This window comes from Odocoileus virginianus, chromosome 34 (assembly GCF_023699985.2).
Source record: "Odocoileus virginianus isolate 20LAN1187 ecotype Illinois chromosome 34, Ovbor_1.2, whole genome shotgun sequence".
NCBI classification, from domain to species: domain Eukaryota; kingdom Metazoa; phylum Chordata; class Mammalia; order Artiodactyla; family Cervidae; genus Odocoileus; species Odocoileus virginianus.
In genome coordinates this window covers 9,679,755-9,701,661 of record NC_069707.1, presented here as the reverse complement: position 1 = coordinate 9,701,661, position 21,907 = coordinate 9,679,755, and the positions used below count along the sequence as shown (strand labels likewise).

At 44.4% G+C, this 21,907-nt stretch overlaps 2 protein-coding genes and 1 long non-coding RNA gene across 3 annotated transcripts in view; 1 reads left to right on the top strand and 2 right to left on the bottom strand.

Annotated features, from left to right (window-relative positions):
- TMEM242 (transmembrane protein 242) overlaps positions 1-21,907 on the bottom strand; it is a 41,413-nt gene that overhangs the window by 3,075 nt on the left and 16,431 nt on the right. The window lies entirely within an intron of this gene.
- LOC139033039 (uncharacterized) lies at positions 29-10,649 on the top strand. The gene is made up of 2 exons (XR_011485663.1): positions 29-1,234; positions 6,426-10,649. It is a non-coding gene; the product is annotated as an uncharacterized lncRNA (long non-coding RNA).
- Positions 11,081-14,433, bottom strand: LDHAL6B (lactate dehydrogenase A like 6B). Its single transcript, XM_070461624.1, has one exon. It carries the CDS (start codon positions 12,660-12,662, stop codon positions 11,517-11,519), a length of 1,146 nt encoding a protein of 381 aa, XP_070317725.1. The 5' UTR covers positions 12,663-14,433; the 3' UTR covers positions 11,081-11,516.

Genomic DNA, 21,907 nt, shown 5'->3' with positions numbered 1-21,907 from the left:
CTGTTGTCACTACAGCAGCATCAAAATACTGTGTTCCAAGAACAAAGCTCATGTGGATGTAAATATTACAGTATGCTTGTCAAAAGCATTAATTTACAGTCGCATCATTGTGGTTTAACTATTCTGATAACTGAAGATACATACGGTTATCCATCACAAGAGGTCTGTAGGCCCACGAGCACCCTCAAGGTCTGGGTCCCAGACCCCAGTCTTGATGACAGACACACACGTCCACGGTATTTGTCCCCCAGGCCCTCTCCCATGCAGCTCTCTGGTTTTTACTGTGACAAACCCTGCGTGAGAGGTTTCCAGCTCAAGGCAGTGCTCTGTCCCTGGGGGGTTGTGGTGGGGCACGGCTGGAAATGTAGTTCTAAGCAGAAGTTCTCTTAGAGAGTCCTGACAGTTGGGCTGTCACAGTCACAGGGCATCACTGTTGGCATTTGGGGGTAGGGATGCTAAATGTCTAGGATGGCCCACAAAAATAGCAGCTTTGTCCAAAATACCCAAGAGTGCCCCCTGCAGACTTTCTCAGCTGAAAGACACCTCTGGCCAGGATTTGCAACGCACTGCTTAGGTCTTTCCCGTCACGTCTCTGGTTGAACGTCTGTTACAGCCGAGCCTAACGACAGGGTTTTCTGGTCGGGTACCAGCCACCAAGAGATGAGTAGACTCATCTACCGTCCCGCCTTCTCAGGGAGATAGAAGGAGGTCGGTCGCTGAGGAGGCGGAGGCGGGAACTCGGATGAGGTCTGGGAGGCAGCGTGCAGAATGGCTGCTCTGCTCCATCGGGGTGGGGGGGGAGCGGGTTGTGCTCCCATTTCCTTTTCTTGGCCCATTTTTTTCCTTTGCTCTAATTTCCCAAGGATTGTCTACTTGTTCCCAGGGTCAAAAGTGAGTAACTGAACCATTAGAAGGAATCATATCTGAAAAACAGCTAACTAGGAACAGACAGGCTTCCGAGCCAGGTGAAGGGAAGGAAAGAAGTGGGATAAGACCACCACGTGGCCCTTTATTTACTTACAGCTGAGGAGAAGCCCAGCCAGCAAGGCGGAGCAGAGAGACCTGAGCCCACCTCCCAGGAGCACATCAGCGTCACACCTACCTGCGGAACCGCCACTGATGAAAAGACTAGAGCCTGCCAGAGAAGATCTTTCTCCACAAAAGACGTGGAGGAGGACCCACAACACAACGAGGGGGAATGGTGGACTGGATACGTTAAGTCCCACATCCCCAGGTGGGACCCACAGGATAAATACTCTGCATAGGTTCTCCCAGAGAAGCGAGGGTTCTGGCCCCATGTTAGGTTCCCTAGCCTGGGGGTCCTGCACCGGGAAGGCAAGCTCCTAGGGAATCTGACTTTTGAAGGCCAGTGGGGCTTGCTTTCAGGAGTCCGAGAGGACTGGGGAAATAGAGATTTCACTCCTAAAGGACAGAATCTCAGAATCTCCCAGACTCCAGGATCCAGGACAAAAGCAGTAATTTGACAGCAGCCTGGGTCGGCCAACCTGCTGGTCTTGGAGCGTCTCCTGGAGAGCTCGGAGGCCACTGCAGTTCAGTGGGGCACAGACACTGGGCTGCTGTTCTCGGGAGCTCCCTCTAGCACTTGACACCGGTGCTGGAGGCGCCAGTGTGGGATCCTTCCTGTGGCTCATCAGTGCCAAGACCTGACCCACTGCTGGGATACCTCAGGCCAAGTGACTAATGGGGCTGGGAAGCAAGAAGGCTACCTTAAGACCTCCGGAGCCCAGTTGCCTCATTTAGACACGGCCTTGTCCACCAGAGGGTCCAGGACCCTGCTCCACCCATCAGTGGGCAGGCACCAGCCCCAGAGCCCCCTGGGCCTGGCCCTGTCCTCCAGGAAGCCTGCCCTAGCCTCCAGGCCGGCCTCGTTCACCAGGGGCAGCCCCCAGACACAGGAAAACTATAGTCACACAGCCTGCGGAGCCCGTCTCCCCAGCACCAGGCCACCCCAACTGAGCCAGGAACCATCTCCCCTGCTCCCCCCACCCCTACCAGGGATCCAACACCAGCTCTGAGACCCTCGGCCCTGTAACCAGACTCCAGGGCCGGCTCCGCCTGCCAGTAGTCCGAGCACCGAGTCCAGGACCTGGTTTCACCCTGCAGTGGGCAGACAACAGCCCCAGAATCTTCTAGACTCTGACTCCACATGCCAGTACTAGCCCCGGGGCCCCCTGAGGTTCTGCAGTCTCGTGACCCGGCCCAGCAGCTGGCAGCTTCCACACAAGGCAAGGTCTAGCAGCCAGCTGGACCGGAGGCCAACCAAATAGTACGGTTATGACACAAAAACAGACCCACAGATCAGTGGCACAGAACGGAGCCTGAGATACACCCGTGCACTCACGGCCAGTCAGTCTGCGACACAGGAGGCAGAAACACATAATGGAGAAAGGACAGCCTCTTCAGTAAGTGCTGCTGGGAAACACTGGACAAGTGAAAAGAATGAAATCAGAACATTCTCTAACACCATACACAAAAATGTAAAAATGGGTTAAAGACCTAAATGTTGAGATTGGAAACTATAAAACTCCTAGAGGAAAACATAGGCAGAACATTCTTTGACATAAATCGCAGCAATATATTTTTGGATCTGTCTCCTAAAGCAGAGGAAATGAAAGCAAAAATAAATGAGACCTAATTAAACTTAAAAGGTTTTGTACAACAAAGGAAACCATCAACAAAGTAAAAAGACAACCTACTGGATGGGAGAAGATATTTGCAAATGATATGACTGACGCAGGGTTAATATCCAACAAACATCAACAGCTCATACAGCTCATAATTTAAAAAATCAAACAACCCAATTAAACATGGGCAGATGACATGAATAGACATTTTTTCAGAGAGGACATGCAGATGGCCAACAGGCTCATGAAAAGATGCTCAAGATCCTTGATCATCAGGGAAATTCAAATCAAAACTACACTGAGATAACACCTCACATCTGTCAGAACAGCTGTCTTCAAAAAGAACACAAATAACCAATGTTGGTGGAGAAACGGGAACACCTGTACACTATTGGTATAATTTGGCAAACTGGTGTAGGCACTGTGGAAAACAGTATGGAGGCTTCTCAGAAAACTGAAAACAGAACTACCATATGACCCAGCAATTCCACTCCTGGGAATATGTCCAAAAAAACACTAATTCAGAAAGATACAGACAGTCCAATGCTCATTTAGCAGCATTATTTACAATTGCCAAGATATGGAAGCACTGTAAGTCTCCATCAACAGATGAATGGGTGAAGACGATGTGGTATGTGTATACTGTAATACTAATCAGCCATAAAAAGGAACGAAAGTTTGCCACTTGCAACAACATGGACGGACTTGGGGGGTGTTATGCTAAGTGAAATAAATCCAACAAGGAAAGACAAATACTGTATGATCTCACTTATATGTGGAATCTAAAAAAATACAACAGACTAGTGAACATAACAACAACAAAAAAAGAAAACAGACTCAAAGATATGGAGAACCAGCAGTTACCACTGGGATAAGGGAAGGGGGAGGGGCACAGTAAGGGTAGGGGATTAAGACTTACAAACCACTGGTATAGAATAAGCTGCAAGGATATACTGTGTAACACAGGGCATGTGGTCAATATAACCATAAATGGAGTATAACCTTTAAAATTAGGAACCACTATTTTGTACACCTGTTACTTATAAAATATGGTGTATCACCTATACTTCACTGAAAAAACCTTTAAAATTTTACAGCTGTGGAAATGGAAACCGAGCATCTCCTTATAAACAGGGCCTCAAGTCGCTTTCAGCAGAAAGCCTCATAGAAAGTCTCTAAGCTTGGACTGTTTATAGTACATGGATAGTTAAATGAAGACCTTTAGTTTTTTTCCACCTATTTCACTTTCTGATATGCAGATCAGAGGTGTTGGTCTTATCAGTGATACGCTATCACAGGTCAACAGAACACTCCTCTGCTGAAAAATGTGCTTGACGGAAGATTTAGGAACTGAGTAACGTTTAAGCAAATTATAAAGCAAATATACTGAGTTCCACAATAATAATTACAGCTATTGCCACAAGACCATCCCCCTACGCTAACACCACAGAAGTCTGGTGAGGACAGGGCATGTTGGGAGCCTGAGTATCCACCCAGCAACTCAGTCTAGCTCTGAAGCATTTTCTAGACTCTGGGATTCTTCCCTGCAGTCCTCCTCATCCCTCTTCCTCTCTGACCAAGGAGAATTTCTCTGTGGTTACAGATGACAAGCCTACCCTTCTAAACAGGGCCAGTGCACACTGCACAACTCAGGATGCTCTCCTCAAAGACTGGGACACGAATGGCACTCCTAGGCAGTGAGCCCTCTGCGCCAAGAACCTCATCCTGAGTCCCAGTGCTTGTATCCAACAGTGCTGGGCTGTAATATCATCAGAAAGCATCAGTCTCTTCAACAGTACGTGAACTGTGAACTTCTAGATGTTCAAGCTGCATTTAGAAAAGGCAGAGGAACCAGAGATCAAATTGCCAACATCTGCTGGATCATCAAAAAAGCAACAGAGTTCCAGAAAAATGTCTACTTCTGCTTTATTAACTATGCCAAAGGACTGTGTGGACCACAACAAACTGTGGAAAATTCTTAAAGAGACGGGAATACCAGACCACCTGACCTGCCTCCTGAGAAATCTGTATGCAGGTCAGGAAGCAACAGTTAGAATTGGACATGGAATAACAGACTGGTTCCAAATGGGGAAAAGAGTACATCAAGGCTGTATATTGTCACCCTGCTTATTTAACTTATATGCAGAGTACATCATACATCATGAGAAACGCTGGGCTACATGAAGCACAAGCTGGAATCAAGATTGCTAGGAGAAATATCAGTAACCTCAGATACGCAGATGACACCACCCTTATGGCAGAAAGCGAAAAACAAAAGAGCCTCTTGATGAAAGTGAAAGAGGAGAGTGAAAAAGCTGGCTTAAAACTCAACATTCATATAGAACAGACTTGTGGACTCTGGGAGAAGGCGAGGGTGGGATGTTTCAAGAAAACAGCATTGAAACATGTATATTATCTAGGGTGAAACAGATCACCAGCCCAGGTTGGGTGCATGAGACAAGTGCTCGGGCCTGGTGCACTGGGAAGACCCAGAGGGATCGGGTGGAGAGGGAGGTGGGAGGGGGGACTGGGATGGGGAATACATGTAAATACATGGCTAATTCATTTCAATGTATAACAAAAACTACTGTAATGATGTAAAGTAATTAGCTTCCAACTAATAAAAATAAATGTAAAGCCTCTAAAAAAAAAAAACCAAACTCAACATTCAGAAAACTAAGATCATGGCATCTGGTCCCATCACTTCATGGCAAATAGATGGGGAAACAGTGGCAGACTTTATTTTGGGGGGCTCCAAAATCACTGCAAATGGTGACTGCAGCCATGAATTAAAAGACACTTGCTCCTTGGGAGAAAAGTTGTGACCAACCTAGACAGCATATTAAAAAGCAGAAACTTGACTTTGTCAACAAAGGTCTGTCTAGTCAAATCTATGGTTTTTCTAGTAGTCATGTATGGATGTGAGAGTTGGACTATAAAGAAAGCTGAGCGCCGAAGAATTGATGCTTTTTAACTGTGGTGCTGGAGAAGACACTTGAGAGTCCCTTGGACTGCAAGATCAAATAAGTCAGTCCTGAAGGTATCAGTCCTGAATATTCTTTGGAAGGACTGATGCTGAAGCTGAAGCTCCAATACCTTGGCCATCTGATGCAAAGAACTCACTCCTTAGAAAAGACCCTGATGCTGGGAAAGATTGAAGGCGGGAGGAGAAAGGGACGACAGAGGATGAGATGGTTGGATGGCATCACCGACTCAATGGACATGAGTTTGAGTAATCTCCAGGAGTTGGTGATAGACAAGGAGGCCTGGCGTGCTGCAGTCCATGGAGTTGCAAAGACTCGGACACAACTGAACAACTAAACTGAACTGAACTGAGCGTCTCTAAGGCAGCAGTTCTGAGTGTTATGACAATAGGAAAATGATTACAAGTAATTTGTCACTAATATGGATTTTCTGATTGATGTTCTAGGTTTAGAATAGATTCAAGATTTTGTCTCCAATAATGTTACTACTCACATTCACACTGCAACAGTTTTCTGAAGGGCAATTTAGCCAGTATGCCAGGAGTGAACCATGGGATATCACTACACATTTACTGTGTCTGTCGTGGCAAGGAAAACAACAACATGAAAACTTTTGGTGTTATATATAGTGTGCTGAAAAATTACTTAAAAGCTAAGGCTATATCCCCAATTTAATGAATTTGAGAAAACCCTTACAGCATCTAATAAATAGACAGCTACTGGAATTAGGCGCTCCAAGTTTTAAAATGTCTTTGCCACTGAATAGCTCATTTAGCGTCAATTTTCTCACTTGCAGGTACAGGATGGCTGCCAGCCTCGGTGCTGAGGTTAGAATAATGAAAGCTTTATAGGACCAACTGATGAGAAAGCCTTTGGATCTATCAGTAATTACAGTGCCAACGGGAATTTTGAGGAACTTGGAAATTCAGCTTCTTCATAAAACTGAGTAAGACTGTAAATGCTTCCTGAACAAGAAAAATGTCTGCCATTTAAGATCACCTATGTGCCAGACCCATCAAGCAATAGGCTTTTATTTAGCTTTCACAATTCTTTGTGGCAGAAATGAAGACCACTGCTTTATATACGAGAAACCAGAGGTCGGAGAGGTTAACCCACCCATGGTGATCTGATTCATAAGTACAACTGCCTCGCTGGCATCCAGGCTCTTTCCCCACAACCACCGTGGCTCTGCGACCTGGAGAGACCTCTACAACTTCTGTTCATGTTCCCACTTTCCCTAAAGATGACTTTAAAAGCCTGAGGCATGTACTTCTTGCACTGGTGACCATGTTATTCAGAATGCTAAGATGATGCTGATAAAGTGCTGCACGCAGTATGCCAGCAAATTTGGAAAACTCAGCAGTGGCCACAGGACTGGGAAAGGTCAGTTTTCATTCCAATCCCAGTGTTTACTGACAGCCAGTACTCATCTGCTTCTGGATACAGGGGGTAATACTTCTGTCTATAAGGGAGAGATGAAGCTTTCTGAAGTGACCAATGCAAAGAAGTAGAGGAAAACAACAGAATGGGAATGACTAGAGATCTCTTCAAGAAAATGAGAGATACCAAGGGAACATTTCATGCAAAGATGGGCACAATAAAGGACAGAAATGGTATGGACCTAACAGAAGCAGAAGGATTAAAAGGTGGCAAGAATACACAGAAGAACTGCACAAAAAAAGTCTTAATGACACAGATAACCACGATGGTATGATCACTCACCTAGAGCCAGACATCACGGAGTGTGAAGGAATTCCAGCTAAGCTATTCCAAATCCTAAAAGATGATGCTGTGAAAGTGCTGCACTCAATATGCCAGCAAATTTGGAAAAGTCAGCAGTGGTCACAGGACTGGAAGAGGTCAGTTTTTATTCCAATCCCAAAGAAGGGCAATACCAAAGAATGTTCAAACTACCACACAATTGCACTCATTTTACATGCTAGCGAGGTAATGCTCAAAATCTGTCAAACTAGGCTTCAGCAGTACATGAACTAAGAACTTTGAGATGTACAAGCTGGATTTAAAAAGCCAGAGAAATGGATGGGAGGGGAGTTTGGGGGAGACTGGATACATGTGTATGTATGGCTAAGTCCTTTCACCATTCACCTGAAATTATCACTATGTTGTTAATTGGCTGTACCCCAATACATAATGTTTTTGGTGTTAATAATAAAAATCCCCGTGGCATTTTTCAAAAAAAAAGGGGGGGGGGGCAGAGGAACCACAGGTCAAATTGCCAACATCCATTGGATCATAGAAAAAACAAAGGAATTCCAGAAAAACATCTACTTCTGCTTCATTCATTACACTAAAGCCTTTGACTGTGTGGATCACAACAAACTGTGGAAAATTCTTAAAGAGATGGGAATACCAGATCACCTTACCTACCTCCTGAAAAACCGTATGCAAGTCAAGAAGCAACAGTCAGAACCAGACATGGAACAATGGACTGGTTCAAAATTGGGAAAGGAGTATGTCAAGGCTGTATTTTGTCACCCTGCTTATTTAACTTACATGTAGAGTACATCATTTGAAATGTTGGGATGGATGAATCACAAGCTGAAAGGAATCAAGATTGCTGGGAGAAAAAAAAAAAAGATTACTGGGAGAAATATTAGTAACCTCAGATATGCAGATGACACCACCCTAATGACAGAAAATGAAGAGGAACTAAAGAGCCTCGTGATGAAAGTGAATGAGGAGAGTGAAAAAGCTGGCTTAAAACTCAACATTGAAAAAACTAAGATCATGGCATCTGGTCCCATCACTTCATGGCAAATAGATGAGGAAACAGTGGCAGACTTTTTTTTGCGGGGGACTCCAAAATCACTGCAGATGGTGACTGCAGCCATGAAATTAAAAGACGCTTGCTCCTTGGAAGAAAAGCTATGACAAACCTAGACACCATATCAAAAAGCAGAGACATCACTTTGCTGACAAAGGTCTGTCATCAAAGCTATGGTTTTTCCAGCAGTCATTTATGGATGTGAGAGTGGGACCATAAAGAAGGCTGAGCACCGAAGAATTGCTGTTTTTCAACTATGGTCCTGGAGTCCCTTGGACAGCAAGGAGATCAAACCAGTCAATCCTAAAGGAAATCAGTCCTCAATATTCATTGGAAGGGCTGAAGCTGAAGCTCCAATACTGTGACCACCTGATGTGAGAAGCCAACTCATTGGAAAAGACCCTGATGCTGGGAAAGGTTGAGGGCAGGAGAAGGAGTCAACAGAGGATGAGAATGGCTGGATAGCATCACTGATTCAATGGACATGAGTTTGAGCAAATTTTGGGAGATAGTGAAGGACAGGGAAGCCTGGCGTGCTGCAGTCCCTGGGGTCCCAGAGAGTCAGACACGACTGAGTGAGTGAGCGACAATACCTCTCTACCCTTTTGAAGTTAGTCAACTATGTGACTCATTCTGGCTAATGAAATATGAGTAAAAGAAATCTGTGTCACTTCCAAGGTGAAGCATATCATTGCAAGTGTTCCAGCCTCCAGGCCTCTCTCCTCTTTCCATAGCAATCACGGAAACCTGTTTGCTGCAGTGGTGCCTCAGGATGAAAGAAACTTGAGGTATGAAGCCAGCCTGTGGAGGACAGGTTCCCTAGAGAGTTGCATAAACCCAGTGAATTTTAGGAAAGAAACCTCTAAGCCACACAGTTGGAGATTATTCTTTTACTGTAGTATAACCCAGCCTATCCTGACTGACATAGCTGGTGAAGAGACATCACAGAACAGACCTAAGACAGGCTCTGATATCCTTCACTATTATGTTAAATTTTGCTAAAACATGGAAGAATAAAAACTTAAGGGTTGGACAAAGGGGAAGAGAAACTTGGTGTTAACCTTAAACAGGTTTTAGAATCACCTGGAAAAACCAAACAACCACTCTTCCAACCTTCAGAGAGCTCAGCACATTGATTAATCCCATTATATGACACAGCTTCCGAGGAAATCAGAACATTTTGATATTTTCAATGAATTAGTGTGGGAGCTGTGATCAGCTTGGTTAAGTAAAGAGTCAGTTTTTTGGGGGGTGGATTACAGTCCTATGTCAGAGAAAGCAATGGCAGCCCACTCCAGTACTCTTGCCTGGAAAATCCCATGGATGGAGGAGCCTGGTAGGCTGCAATCCATAGGGTCACTAAGAGTCGGCCACGACCGAGCAACTTCACTTTCACTTTTCACTTTCATGCATTGGAGAAGGAAATGGCAACCCACTCCAGTGTTCTTGCCTGGAGAATCCCAGGGACGGGGGAGACTTGGTGGGCTGCCGTCTATGGGGTCGCACAGAGTCAGACCGGACTGAAGCGACTTAGCAGCAGCAGCAGCCTAGTCCTATGTCTATTTACTAAAACTGAACTAAGCAGGACTAGGCTTAATTTAGAAAGTAGCTGCTGGTATGTTTCAATTTTTGATTAGGCCTGTTGATACACACATAAATCTGAGAAATGTCTGAACATACCATGTAATCTATTTAATATTCATTTGCATTAGGAAGGCTAAGATTCTCGTTTTCTAAGTTATAAGTCCCATTATTTAGGTAAAGGTCAGACAAGCATCTTTCTCCTAAACCTTCACTGTATCACATCCATACAGTCAGGAATCTGTAATAAAGTCAATTGATTTAAGAATAAAAAGTGAACATGTAACTTTCTGAGAAATACAATCCCTGAAGTACTCACTAAAAATGGTCAATTATTATGACAATGATTAACAACAGGGGCACAATTCAAAAGCAAAAATGTTCTGTTAATGTGCAGTAAACTGAGCAACAGGGATGACCCCAGAGTGTCTTAGGGCCAGGGCATGCCCTGCAACTAAGACTCAGCCCAGTAAGAACAACATAGAACATGCTTCTTGATTTAATGTGCTAACAGGTCAGGTTCTCAGCAGCAGTTCTAAAACTATTTCGATCAGGCTTTATTTTTAGTAAGTGAACCACCTATGACTGTCAGGCCTCTTCCTAAAAGCTTTATATTTTACAGAATTAAATAATAAAAAATTTATGACATTTCGACTCCATTTATTTGACTTAATATGACTAGAATGCTAGATTTCTAATTTAAAAAGATATGCAGCAAGCAACAAAGATTTATTGTATAGTACAGGGAACTATAGTATCTTGTAATAACTTAGAAAATCTGAAAAATAATATAGTATATATGTATAACTGAATCTCCTTGCTGTACACCTGAAACACTGTTAAGTCAACTATACTCCAATAAAATAGATGTAAAGAAATACTTTATAATAGTTATCAACCAAGTCACAATCATTTTCATACTTTACCTAATGATCCTACTTCACTGGCACACATAACATGAGCATACACACACACACAACACATAGGACCTGCCTGCACTCCCATTTTATGATGCTTTTTTTTTTTTTTAAAGCCTGGCTGATAGTCACAGGGGAATGAAGATACTGACAGCTCAGTAACAGAGCCTCTGTGTGTAAGCTTTATTTTCACACTGTATAGGAAGTTACTCATAAATGAACATAGGTATAAGGCACCCAGAACCAAAGAATGAACATGTACTTAATGAAAAGAATAAGAATTTCTGTAACACAACAAGCACCTGCATCCCACATATTTTTGAACAACTGGCAACTCTACACGTACACACACACATAAAGCAAGGACTGATAAATCATTGGTACAAAAACACCTTACTTGATGCACAGTCACTTATGAACTGTTAAAAAGAATAACCTAGAATCTGGATGCTAAATAAAAGGGGGGGGGGCTAAATAGGGGGGTCACTCTACCCCTGACTTCAAATTTTAGGAATTCAAGTTTATTCAAAAACTAGACATACACAAGACCATAACCACTACCTTTCGTCAGTAACTTCGGAATGGTAGTTAGTTTTAAACAACTTTAAAACTTAAGCTCCTTTTGAATATCCCAAAGTGTTTTTGCACTCTTCTGCAGACGAGCCTCTTCTTCGGGGGCCAGCTTTACTTTTATAAGGTCAGTAATACCACTCTCCCCCAGAATACAAGGAACACTGAGGAATACTTCTTCATTTATTCCATAGAGACCCTTAATTCTGGTGGAAACTGGATGCACTCTCCTAAGATTCTTCAAAATACTTTCTGTTAGGTCAGCTACAGATAGGCCAATGGCCCAAGAAGTATAACCTTTCATTTTAATAATCTCATAGGCACTAGCAACCACATCTCTGTGAACATTTTTCCACTGCTCAGGATCTTTATCAGTTCCTATATCTAAGTTCAGTTCCTTCAGAGGGACACCGGCGATGTTTACTCCACTCCACACAGGAACACTTGAGTCTCCGTGCTCTCCAAGGATCCACCCATGACAGCTTTCAGAATGGATACCAAGCCTTTGCCCAATCAAGAAACGGAAACGGGCAGTGTCCAGATTACAACCACTTCCAATAACACGGTTTTGGGGAAAGGCACTCAACTTCCACGCTACGTACGTCAAGATATCCACTGGATTGGAAACCACAATCAGTTTGCAGCACGGACTGTACTGAATGATATTGGACATCATTAACTTAAAGATGGCCACGTTTCGCTGGACTAAATTAAGGCGTGTTTCTCCTTTTTCCTGGCGTGCACCTGCCGTGATAATCACGAGGTTGGAGTTCGCAGTGACAAGGTAATCTCTGCTGGAAACAATGTTTGGCATTTTCACGAAAGGGCTGCCATGCTGAAGATCCATTGTCTCACCCTTCAGTCGGCCTTCATCAACATCCACCAGGGCGAGTTCATCACTCAAGCCTTTTAATAGGATGCTGATAGCACAGGCCATGCCAACCGATCCAGTTCCTACGATGGAGATCTTACTGTTGCGAACAGACTCCTCTGAAGTGAAATTCTTTATCAGCTCACACTTGACCGTCGCCATCTTGGATGTGGGGGCCACGGCCCAGGCGCCCCCGAGGGTGATGGCTGCCAGCGGGCGGGGTCTTAGGGCCGTTCCCGGGCACAGGAAATTCGCCCTCACAGTGCCCGCTCTCTGGCTGGCCCGCAGGATTCCCACAGTCCAGCTCATGGCTATTCACTTCAGAGGTGAAGGCAGAAAGCAGCAAGCACCCTCAGAAGCTCGAAAGGAGACTGTGACCGTTGGCCGGTTCTCAGCCCTCACTGCGGCTGCGCAAGGCCGAGGCCTCGCGACAGCCCCTCCAGCCCGCTACTGCGGCTGCGCAAGGCAGGCTCAGCTTGCGTGGCCTCTAAAGGGCCTCAACAAAGTATCAAAGGGGAAGCTACTTCTAGCAAATGAATTCTGGAGTTAAAAGTTTTCAAAACTCTCTAATTCTCTCCAAGACTTAGTATGTATAATGGGCCAACCCAGATCCTTGATATTACTGATTTTGTTTTTACGACATATGCCAATAAAAACATTTCCATTAAGTACACATGAAAATACGGTTAAATGTTCTTAACGATATTCCTGCCAAGAATAATCAATCAGGTGCGAATCCTTTGTCTCCCAATGGCCTCCTGCACCATTTTCCTTCATCTGCGGGGAAAAACAGGCCTTCTGTTTCCCGTTGTACCCATTTCAAGAACCTTCTATTTGGAAAGACTTCCGCTGCCTTTATGCCAATCAGGACCGTAACTGTGGGGGAGTCGCAGGGTCCTGACGACAGAGGGAAGGAGCTCACTGTGAGCCAAACAGTAAGAACTCTCACGGTTACTTATCTCTCATAAAAAGGAACGCTCCTGGTCAAGAGTCCTGATCACAAATGACTTCTCAAGTAAAAAGATGATGATGATATATCTTTAAAATGGCAAATTTTGACGCACGCAGAAGTCAAATTGCTGATTACAGTAGTTAGTACAACATGGCATCAGTATATCTTACATTCCTCTGCATAGCTCTGGTCAGTCTTATGAACTTCCTTTCAAATTTCTAAAATAAAAAATTTACATTTGATGAAATAATGTACATATATTTGTATACACACACACACACACACACACACACACACACTTAAACCCAATCAATTATGTAAGTCCAGATAAAAAGAAAGGTACTTTCTCCTCACTTATATAAACAGAAGTCTGACCATGTAGTGATTTCTCAAAGCTTTCCCCTCATCTAAGAAAGGGGTATGCTCTCCCCTAATGGAGCTCTTGGGCTTCCCTGGTAGCTCAGTGGTAAACAGTCCACCTGTCAAGCAGGAGACGTGGGTTCAATCCCTGGGTCAGGAAGACTCTCTGGAGAAGGAAATGGCAACCGACTCGAGTGTTCTTTGCCTGGGAAACCCCATGGACAGAGGAGCCTGGAGGGTGGCTGTCCATGGGGTCACAGTCCATGGGGTCACAGAAGAGCTGGACACAATGAGCAACTACCCAGCAACAACAAGTGGAGCTCTTGGATACGTAGCCTCCTTACAGGAAAAACCCGTGTATACGTACAAAAATGCTGTGTTTTGTATATGTATATATACATATATTCCATTTTAGAATACTAAATCTTGACAAAATGAGTATTTTATATTCAGACTTGAAAAGCTATTCTCCCTCTTCCTGCCACTGAGCAGCAGTCCAGGAGGAGGGGAAAGGAGCTGGTGAGGGGTGAGAACGGTGGTGATCCACAGAGCTCCGGCACCCTGTTTCAGGACGACTTGCTGGCACCCCGTTCAGACAGTACGGCACGTGCTCCATGATACACAGAATGGTAACCACATATATGAATCCTCTTCACCCTGGTGGTCAGATATATGGTAACCATTTGTCAAATCAAAAAGTGGAATCCTTTAAATGATCTTCGTTTAATGGTGGCTGGCATCTTAGAGGGATCCTCTTAAAACACCCACTTCTGATGCCTACTGTTTCTTTTATCTGAGTCACAGCATGAAATGTGTTAACCTGGTGCCTGCTCCCACCTCCTTCCTACAATGACTCCTTTCACCAGTCATTTTCCTCATAAGTGTTCTTGAGGATGAAATTCAAGGACATAGAGACTTAGTTAGATGGCTTCTTTCTGTATTAATTTTCTTCCTAGAGTTTGAACCTCTGCAGAAATACAATCACTATGACAGCTGCCTCTTCAGTTCTTCCCCTCAGCCACAACTAAATCAATTTTGAAAAAAATAACACTCTATAAAAGTATCTCAAACGAAGCAGCCTTTTATTTATAATAAGTCTTGAGATAAGAAGGAAAGAACTAAAAAAGACGAAGAGATGACTTAGGACTGCCCCAAACGGGGGACAATCAGCTACAGTTAGCCAGCTCCCTAATGACCTCCTATCTTAGGTGGCTCATTACTCCTTTTGAATGGAAAATCTAACTCAAATTATCTATCCCAAATTCACTTTAATACTACAGCTGATGGCAGGATTATGCCATACTACTACTGGTTACAGCACTTAGGAGGGAGGAAGCAGGAAATAAAGACGACCAGCTGCTGCAAGAATGTTGTAAACTAAGTCACTTGGACTTTCATCCCTAGCTCTCAATGCCCTTTTTCTATCTAGGAATCCAGTTCAAATATTCTACCCTCTCCTAAGTCTTCTACAGTCTCCCAAGGAGAAGTAACTTTTTAAAAATCTGCCACCACTGTGTACCTCTCTCCATTACAGAATTTATCAAACACAAACGTAATTACTTATGAAATTGTCACTCCAAAGGGAACACCTTTTATTTAACAGCGTATCTTTATCCTCTAGCACAGAGCTTGGTACATGAACAGGGATTCAGTCACTGTTCATGGTAAGAAAGAATGAGGAAATAACTACAGAACTGAGTCAAGTAAGGCTCTGGGGGCTAACAGGTGAGAATGAGATGGAAAGGCGGGGCTGGAGAATCCAGCTGGTGTGGAGTTTTGAATAAAGGGGTAAGGAAAATGTTGCCTATTTGGGGTTTTTTAGCAAGGTTGATACAATAAGTTTCAGATAAAGCTATGAGTAAACTAAAAGATTTCTTAAAAAAAAAAAAAGATTTCTTAATCCCTTTCAAAACTAGTATCTACCTTTACCAAGTTAGAACATAAAATTAAGAAAGTCTACAGTGCTAGAAACACAGTAAAATAAATATGCAATGGCAGAAGGAATATTTTTATCCTTTGAAGTTATTTAAAATATTTTGTTCTGTGGAAAGTTTAAAAAAAAAAATCCATGCACAAATGGATTTGAAAAAGAAAAAAAAAAAAGATGCAATGAGGGTTCTGTTAATATTACAAGCTACAAACTCACCAGCATGCAAGCGGAGCATTATATAAACACAATTATTTTTTAAAATCTTGTGATTTAAAAATTGTAACATGCAAATTGTAGTTTTTAAAAAATTAGTGGGCTGTGATTCTATTGCTCATAAATACACACTCTATCTAACTTTGTAATCCTCATGTGGGGGTCTTTACAAACCACAGAACCTGAAAGTATTTTCTTTCATCAGCAATAGTGGGACTGCTTGGGGAAGGACAAAAGCAGGGCCACAAAGCTCTGTCCCCTGAGTAGAACAAAGTAGAATGTCAATTCAAAAAGCAACCCAGGGACCAACTTCCTACTTATGGTATTCAAATACTGTTAACATCAACTGGCAAGCTGCTCATATTAATCATTAAAAAGGAAAACATGAAAACATGGCACAAAGAAATTAAAATTAATATGTGTTTAAACATACTAAATCATATCTGAAAAGTGAGAAAGAGCCTATGGTCAAAAATTAAACTAACTGCATAGGTGCTGTTTTACTAATTCAGCCATTTATTCCCTGCAATTGGACAAATACATATAACACCGTAGTCCTCAGTAACAATAGCTTTACCCATCCAAAAAAAAAAAAAAAAGGACACAAGAATGTTTGTGTATGGAAGTTACTTTCAATTTGAGGTAGAAACTTAAGTTATCTTTATATAAAACTCCAAACTGCCAAAACAGATTTAATTTCACGTTGTAAAGGTTAAAGCTTAATTTGCCTCCATCAAGGCAATGAACAGGGTGAACAGCAGCTGGGAACAGTAAAGAGGGGAAAGAGTGTTCCAGGTGGGCGATTAGCAAGGACAAGGCTCTGTAGCTAGAAAGAATATGACCTTTCAGCGGGTGTAGACCTCTGACCATGACAAAGGATAACAGGAACAGCTAGACTGTCAACTGTGGCACTCCTGACATTTCAGACTATTGTTTGTGGCCTGTCCTATGCACTGTGGGATGTTTACAGCAGCCTGCAATGCAGGAGACGGGGGTTCGATCCCTGGGTCGGGAAGATCCCCTGGAAGAGGAAATAGCACCCCACTCCAGTACTCTTGCCTGAGAAATCCTATGGACAGAGAAGCCTGGCGGGTAGAGTCCATGGGGTCCCAAGAGTTGGACAGGACTTTGCAATTAAACCACCACGGACCTCCATCCATTAGATGCTCCCCTGCAGTTATGATAGCCGAAAGGACCTCCAGACACTGCCAGCTCTCTCCCGTGGCTAGGGGTGGGATGCAGCAAAACTGCCACCCACATCTCCCCTACCCCCAGCTGAGAATCAACGAGTTAAAAGAATAAGCAGAGGCCGGGTCACAGAGGGACTCATAAACCATATCAGGGAACCTGGAACATACTCTCAAGGGAAGAGGGAGCCACTGAAGTCACACGGCGGTGTGATCAGGTTTCACCCCCAGAGCACCTCCTCCGTGTGAGGCTCTGATGGGTGCCGAGGACACAGCAGAGAAGAGGGGGGAATGAGGGCGACACCCTCTTAGAATTTAGGTTCTTTCCCAAAGATAGATACAATATTTAAGTGGTTAGTGTAACTTCATTTTGCAACAAGCATTATGAAGAAAAGAAAATCAGGTAACACCAGAGAGGAACTGAGTGGAGGAAGTGAAGAGGCTCTTGCATTTGGACAATTAATTAGATAGTCTGGGGAAGCATCTCTGAGGAGGGGAAATAAATCTGGGCTGAAATCCTGGATGGCAATGTGGAACCAGCCATGCAAAGACCCAGGAAAGGAGGATCCTGGGCAGAGCTAGAAAGGCTCTGTGCAAAAATAAGGCCGGTGTGCTGAGGGAACAAGGCGGCGCAGGGCCAGGTGAGTGTGGGGGATGGGAGGGGTCTTGTGGGGGCTCAGGTGAGGTCAGCGAGGTTGGTGGGGCTACATCCTATGAGACTTCCTCAACAGCAGATGCTAAAGGGTTTCCAGATAAAGGAGTGACATGATTTGACTTACATTTAAAACATATCTGTGTGGGAAGAAATTCTAGGGAAAGTGAAGCTGAGATACTAGATAAGAAACCGTTTCAATACAGCAGGCAAGAGATGGAGAGAGATGAAAGAGCCGGGCTATGTTTAGCAGCAGAGCTAACAAGCGCTCATGGTTTAGATGAAGGGAAAGATGGGAAATGAGAAATCTAAGATGATTCTCTGCTGGGTTTTTGGCTTGAACGACTGCAGGGATAAGAGTGACACTCACTGAAATGGAAGAGACTGAGGCAGGAGCAAGTTGGGGAGAAGGTGAGGAAACCCAAGAGTTCTGGTTAGGACCTGGGGCTTTGACATGCCATGAGACACAAGAGATGGAGCACGTGTAGTTTCAAGGCAAATTTGAAGGTCAGGCTGAAACTATATATGTGGATATTGTCAGACTGTAGATGGTTTTTAATCACCAGCACCAAGGACTGTGTTCAGATGGAGAACAGGCGTCCAAGTATGAACCCACCATACACGCCAACGCTTCAGGGTCTGCAGGGGAGGAACTGTTAAAGGAGACACTCACAAATGGTGAAGTGAAAGGGGCAGAAGCCAAGAGACAGCGTTCCATGGAGGGGAGAAGGCTCACTTGTGTCAAGAGTCGCTGAGAGATCAAGTAACAAGAATAGAGACAAGACCTGGCCCCGGCAGCACGCAGGGCCCTGGAGACCCGATGCCAGCAGTCTCACGGGTGCAGGAAGAGGCTGGACTGAGGACAAAAGGGGGAGGAAGTGCGACAGGGGTCACAGCAACTCTCTCAGGAAATCTCTTCTATGACAGGAAGCAGGCAAGTGGGCTGGTAGCCGGAGGAGAAGAGAAGACTCCTAGAGGTGGGAGAGACTACAGCCCGTCTCTACACATTGCAGCAGAGGGAAGCTGTTGATCAGCAAAGGCTGGGGAGAGTTACGGGAGTGAGGTCCTTTAGGCAGAGACGGGTGGGAGGAGGTCGAATGCCCTCCTGGGGCTGGGGCTTTGGCAGCAGCATCTCTTGGGTCTCACAGGCATGTCAAAGGCCCACCGTATCCATGGTGCGGCTGCAGGCAGAGGTGAGTGGTACAGCCTCCCTCAGCTGCAGGCAGGTGTGGGGAAGATGAAGCCCAGCATGTCCTAGCCGCGAGTGGAGAAAGACTGCGGCAGGGCCAGGTGGGAGACAGGAAGAACCGATGTTAGCTGTGATAAGACACATGGGGCAGGAAGGTGCCCCAACCACAGGGGCTGTGGGGGTGGAGTAGCAGCAAGACTTGGTGACACATCAGACTGAGGGGGGAGAGTGTGGTCATGAGTAAAATCCAGCTTTCCACTGCTGGATGATGCATGCTGCTGCCATTCACCATGAGTGATGCTGGGAGTAGGCTGGGGGGTGAAGTGGGAAGTAAAGGACAGTTCAAGTGGAACCACACATGACCCCAGTGGGATGTCCAAGCATCAGTGTCCAGTCAAATGCACCCATGAGCTAAGAGTTCAGGGGTCCGGTTGGAGATGCGGTCCTGGCAGTTGTCTGCATGTGGAGGAAGCCACTGGAATGAACAGAACCGTGAAGAAAATACAAGGGCAAAGGAGGCAACTAAACAGGATGGTGGGAAGTGAAAAACAACAGCCAAAGCCGGATCATGAAAAGGTACAAAAAGAATAAAAGCTATGAAAGCCCAGCACCTGTTAGCACAGAAGCAGATAATAACTGATATATCCGAGTCATCAAGAAAAAGTGAGGTTATGTTCAGCACGATTTGCATTGTGGAAAAACATACCGCATGTTTAAAATAAGATTTCTTAAAATTGTTAGAAGTATTTCAGTCAGGAAAACTAGAGAGAATATTTCATATTCTGATTGATGAACTGAAAGTGTTAGTTGCTCAGTTGTGTCCGACTCTTTGTGACCTCACAGACTGTAGCCCGCCAGGCTCCTCTCTGTCCATGGCATTCTCCAGGCAAGAATACTGGAGTGGGTTGCCATGCCCTTCTCCAGGGGATCTCCCCGACCCAGGGATCAAAGCTGGGTCTCCTGCATCGCAGGCAGATGCTTTACTGCCTGAGCCACCAGGGGAGCCCAATTGATGTATTTTTTTTCATAGTTTCAGGTATTCGTAAGTGACTGACCAATAATAGGCCGGAGTAGGAAATGGCAACCCACTCCAGTATTCCTGCCTGCAGAATACCATGGACAGCATAGGGTCGCCGAGAGCCAGACGTGACTGAACACGGCACAGCAATCAGGAGTAGGTACCTGTGAAAAGAAAGCTTAAGGGGAAAGCGTGCGCTCTCAGGTCTTCACTCCACAATGCTCTGGCTAGAGATCAGCTCACGTGAGCCCAATTTTCTATGCTCAATGTAAGAAAGTAAGGACAAAGGAAAAGAAAACACGTGAAATCAAGGCTACCACCCCTCCAATGGCATTAAGACTGAGAACATTCTTGAGGTAATTAGGCCTGATTTGTATCAGGCCTGGAACAAGAATGCTTCTATGGCAGAACTTATCTCTCCTGGTAACTGTTGCACATTCTTATTGTATAAAATGCTGGGGGCCCTATTTTACTTATAAAAGGAAAGTGGTGGGTTTTTAAAGAGGAATCTTGGCAATATGCCAAGACAGCTGAATCCCTTCTTCCCTCCTCTCATGGCTTTAAGAAAGAAAAAAAAGAAAGAACATCAGTCATTATCTCCCATTTTAAGCTGAGCAAGCCCATTTGACTGGGTCTCCCTGTCACCAAAGTGCTTCTCCACATTCACAGAGTGCCTCTCACCACCAGGAGGCCAAGCCCGTCAGAGCCGCACTGGAACGGGAAGTGAGGGGGACAGAGATGTTCTTGTCACCTCAGACCTGAGTTCAACCGGTGCACAGTGCCACTTTCAATTAATTTAAAAATGATTCCAGGAAAACCAGGCCTCAACGCTTAAGCTGTTTGAAGGCCCAAGAGCTTGACAGAGGGAGACATTTCTGCAAGGTCATGATGACGTGTTCTGAGCGGTCAAGGAGGCACCATCAGGAAGAGGAAGCCAGGCTGGGGATGCTGACAGGCAGTGATCAAAGTAAGAAACTGAAGCTCTCTTCCTGGCCTGGAGGCGCTCTCCTCCTCTCTTCCTGGAGGCAGAAGCTGGCAGAAATCTCTGGAAGCCCTGAAACTAGATTAGGCGAGGACGTAGAAAAATGTTTCAGCCTCTTTTAGGACTTCCCCTGCAGACCACTCAGAAGGGGCTACCATGAAACAATTTGCCAGGAGACTCAGATTTGTTTTTAATCTTTGACCTAAACCAATGAATAGTATATAGCATGAAGTCTGCTTCCTTCTTAGATATCTTAGAAGGAGAAAGCTCTAAAGCTTTCCCTTAGTTTTATTTTACACATGGCGCTCGAGCATTCACCCTACAATGCTGCTTTCATTTGAAATGAGTAAACATAGTGTAAGAATAAATGCACTTAAGACGAGATATACCAGAATGTTGGTAAAAACTGAAATTAGCAGAAAGTCAAGAGATTTGACTGTAACTAGCAAAAGCCCTCAAGTTGGTCATAAGGTAATTAAGAAGTGGGCCCAAATATTAATATAAAAGCATTCCTAGCAACAGCTACCAAAAAGAAACTGGAAAAAATAAGTTTTATTAGAGCACATCCAATATTGTCCCAGAGATGAGGTGTACTATTCCTTCCTGTAAAAGATCTTTCTTAGAATACATTCAGATGGCCAACAGGCATGTGCAAAGATGCTCAACACCACTCATTACTAAAGAAATGCAAATTAAAACTACAATGAGGTACCACCTCACACCGGTCAGAATGGCCATCACCTAAAGGTCTACAAATAACAAATGCTGGAGAGGGTGTGGAGAAAAGGGAACTCTCCCACACTGCTGGTGGTGATGTAAATTGGTCCAGCCACTATGGAGAACAGTATGGAAGGTCCTCAAAAAACTAAAAAGCAGAGTTGCCGTCATGATCCAGCAATCCCACTCCTGGGAATATATTACCAGAAAACTGTAACTCAGAAAGAGACAGGCACCCTTATATTCACAACAGCACTACTTACAACCAAGACGTGGAAACAACCTAAACATCCATCAACAGATGAATGCATAAAGACATGGTGTATACATGTACAGTGGAATATTACTCAGCCA

Bases quoted from the DNA above. Each gene is read 5' to 3' on its own strand.
- LDHAL6B (XM_070461624.1), bottom strand. From the start codon at position 12,662: ATGAGCTGGACTGTGGGAATCCTGCGGGCCAGCCAGAGAGCGGGCACT.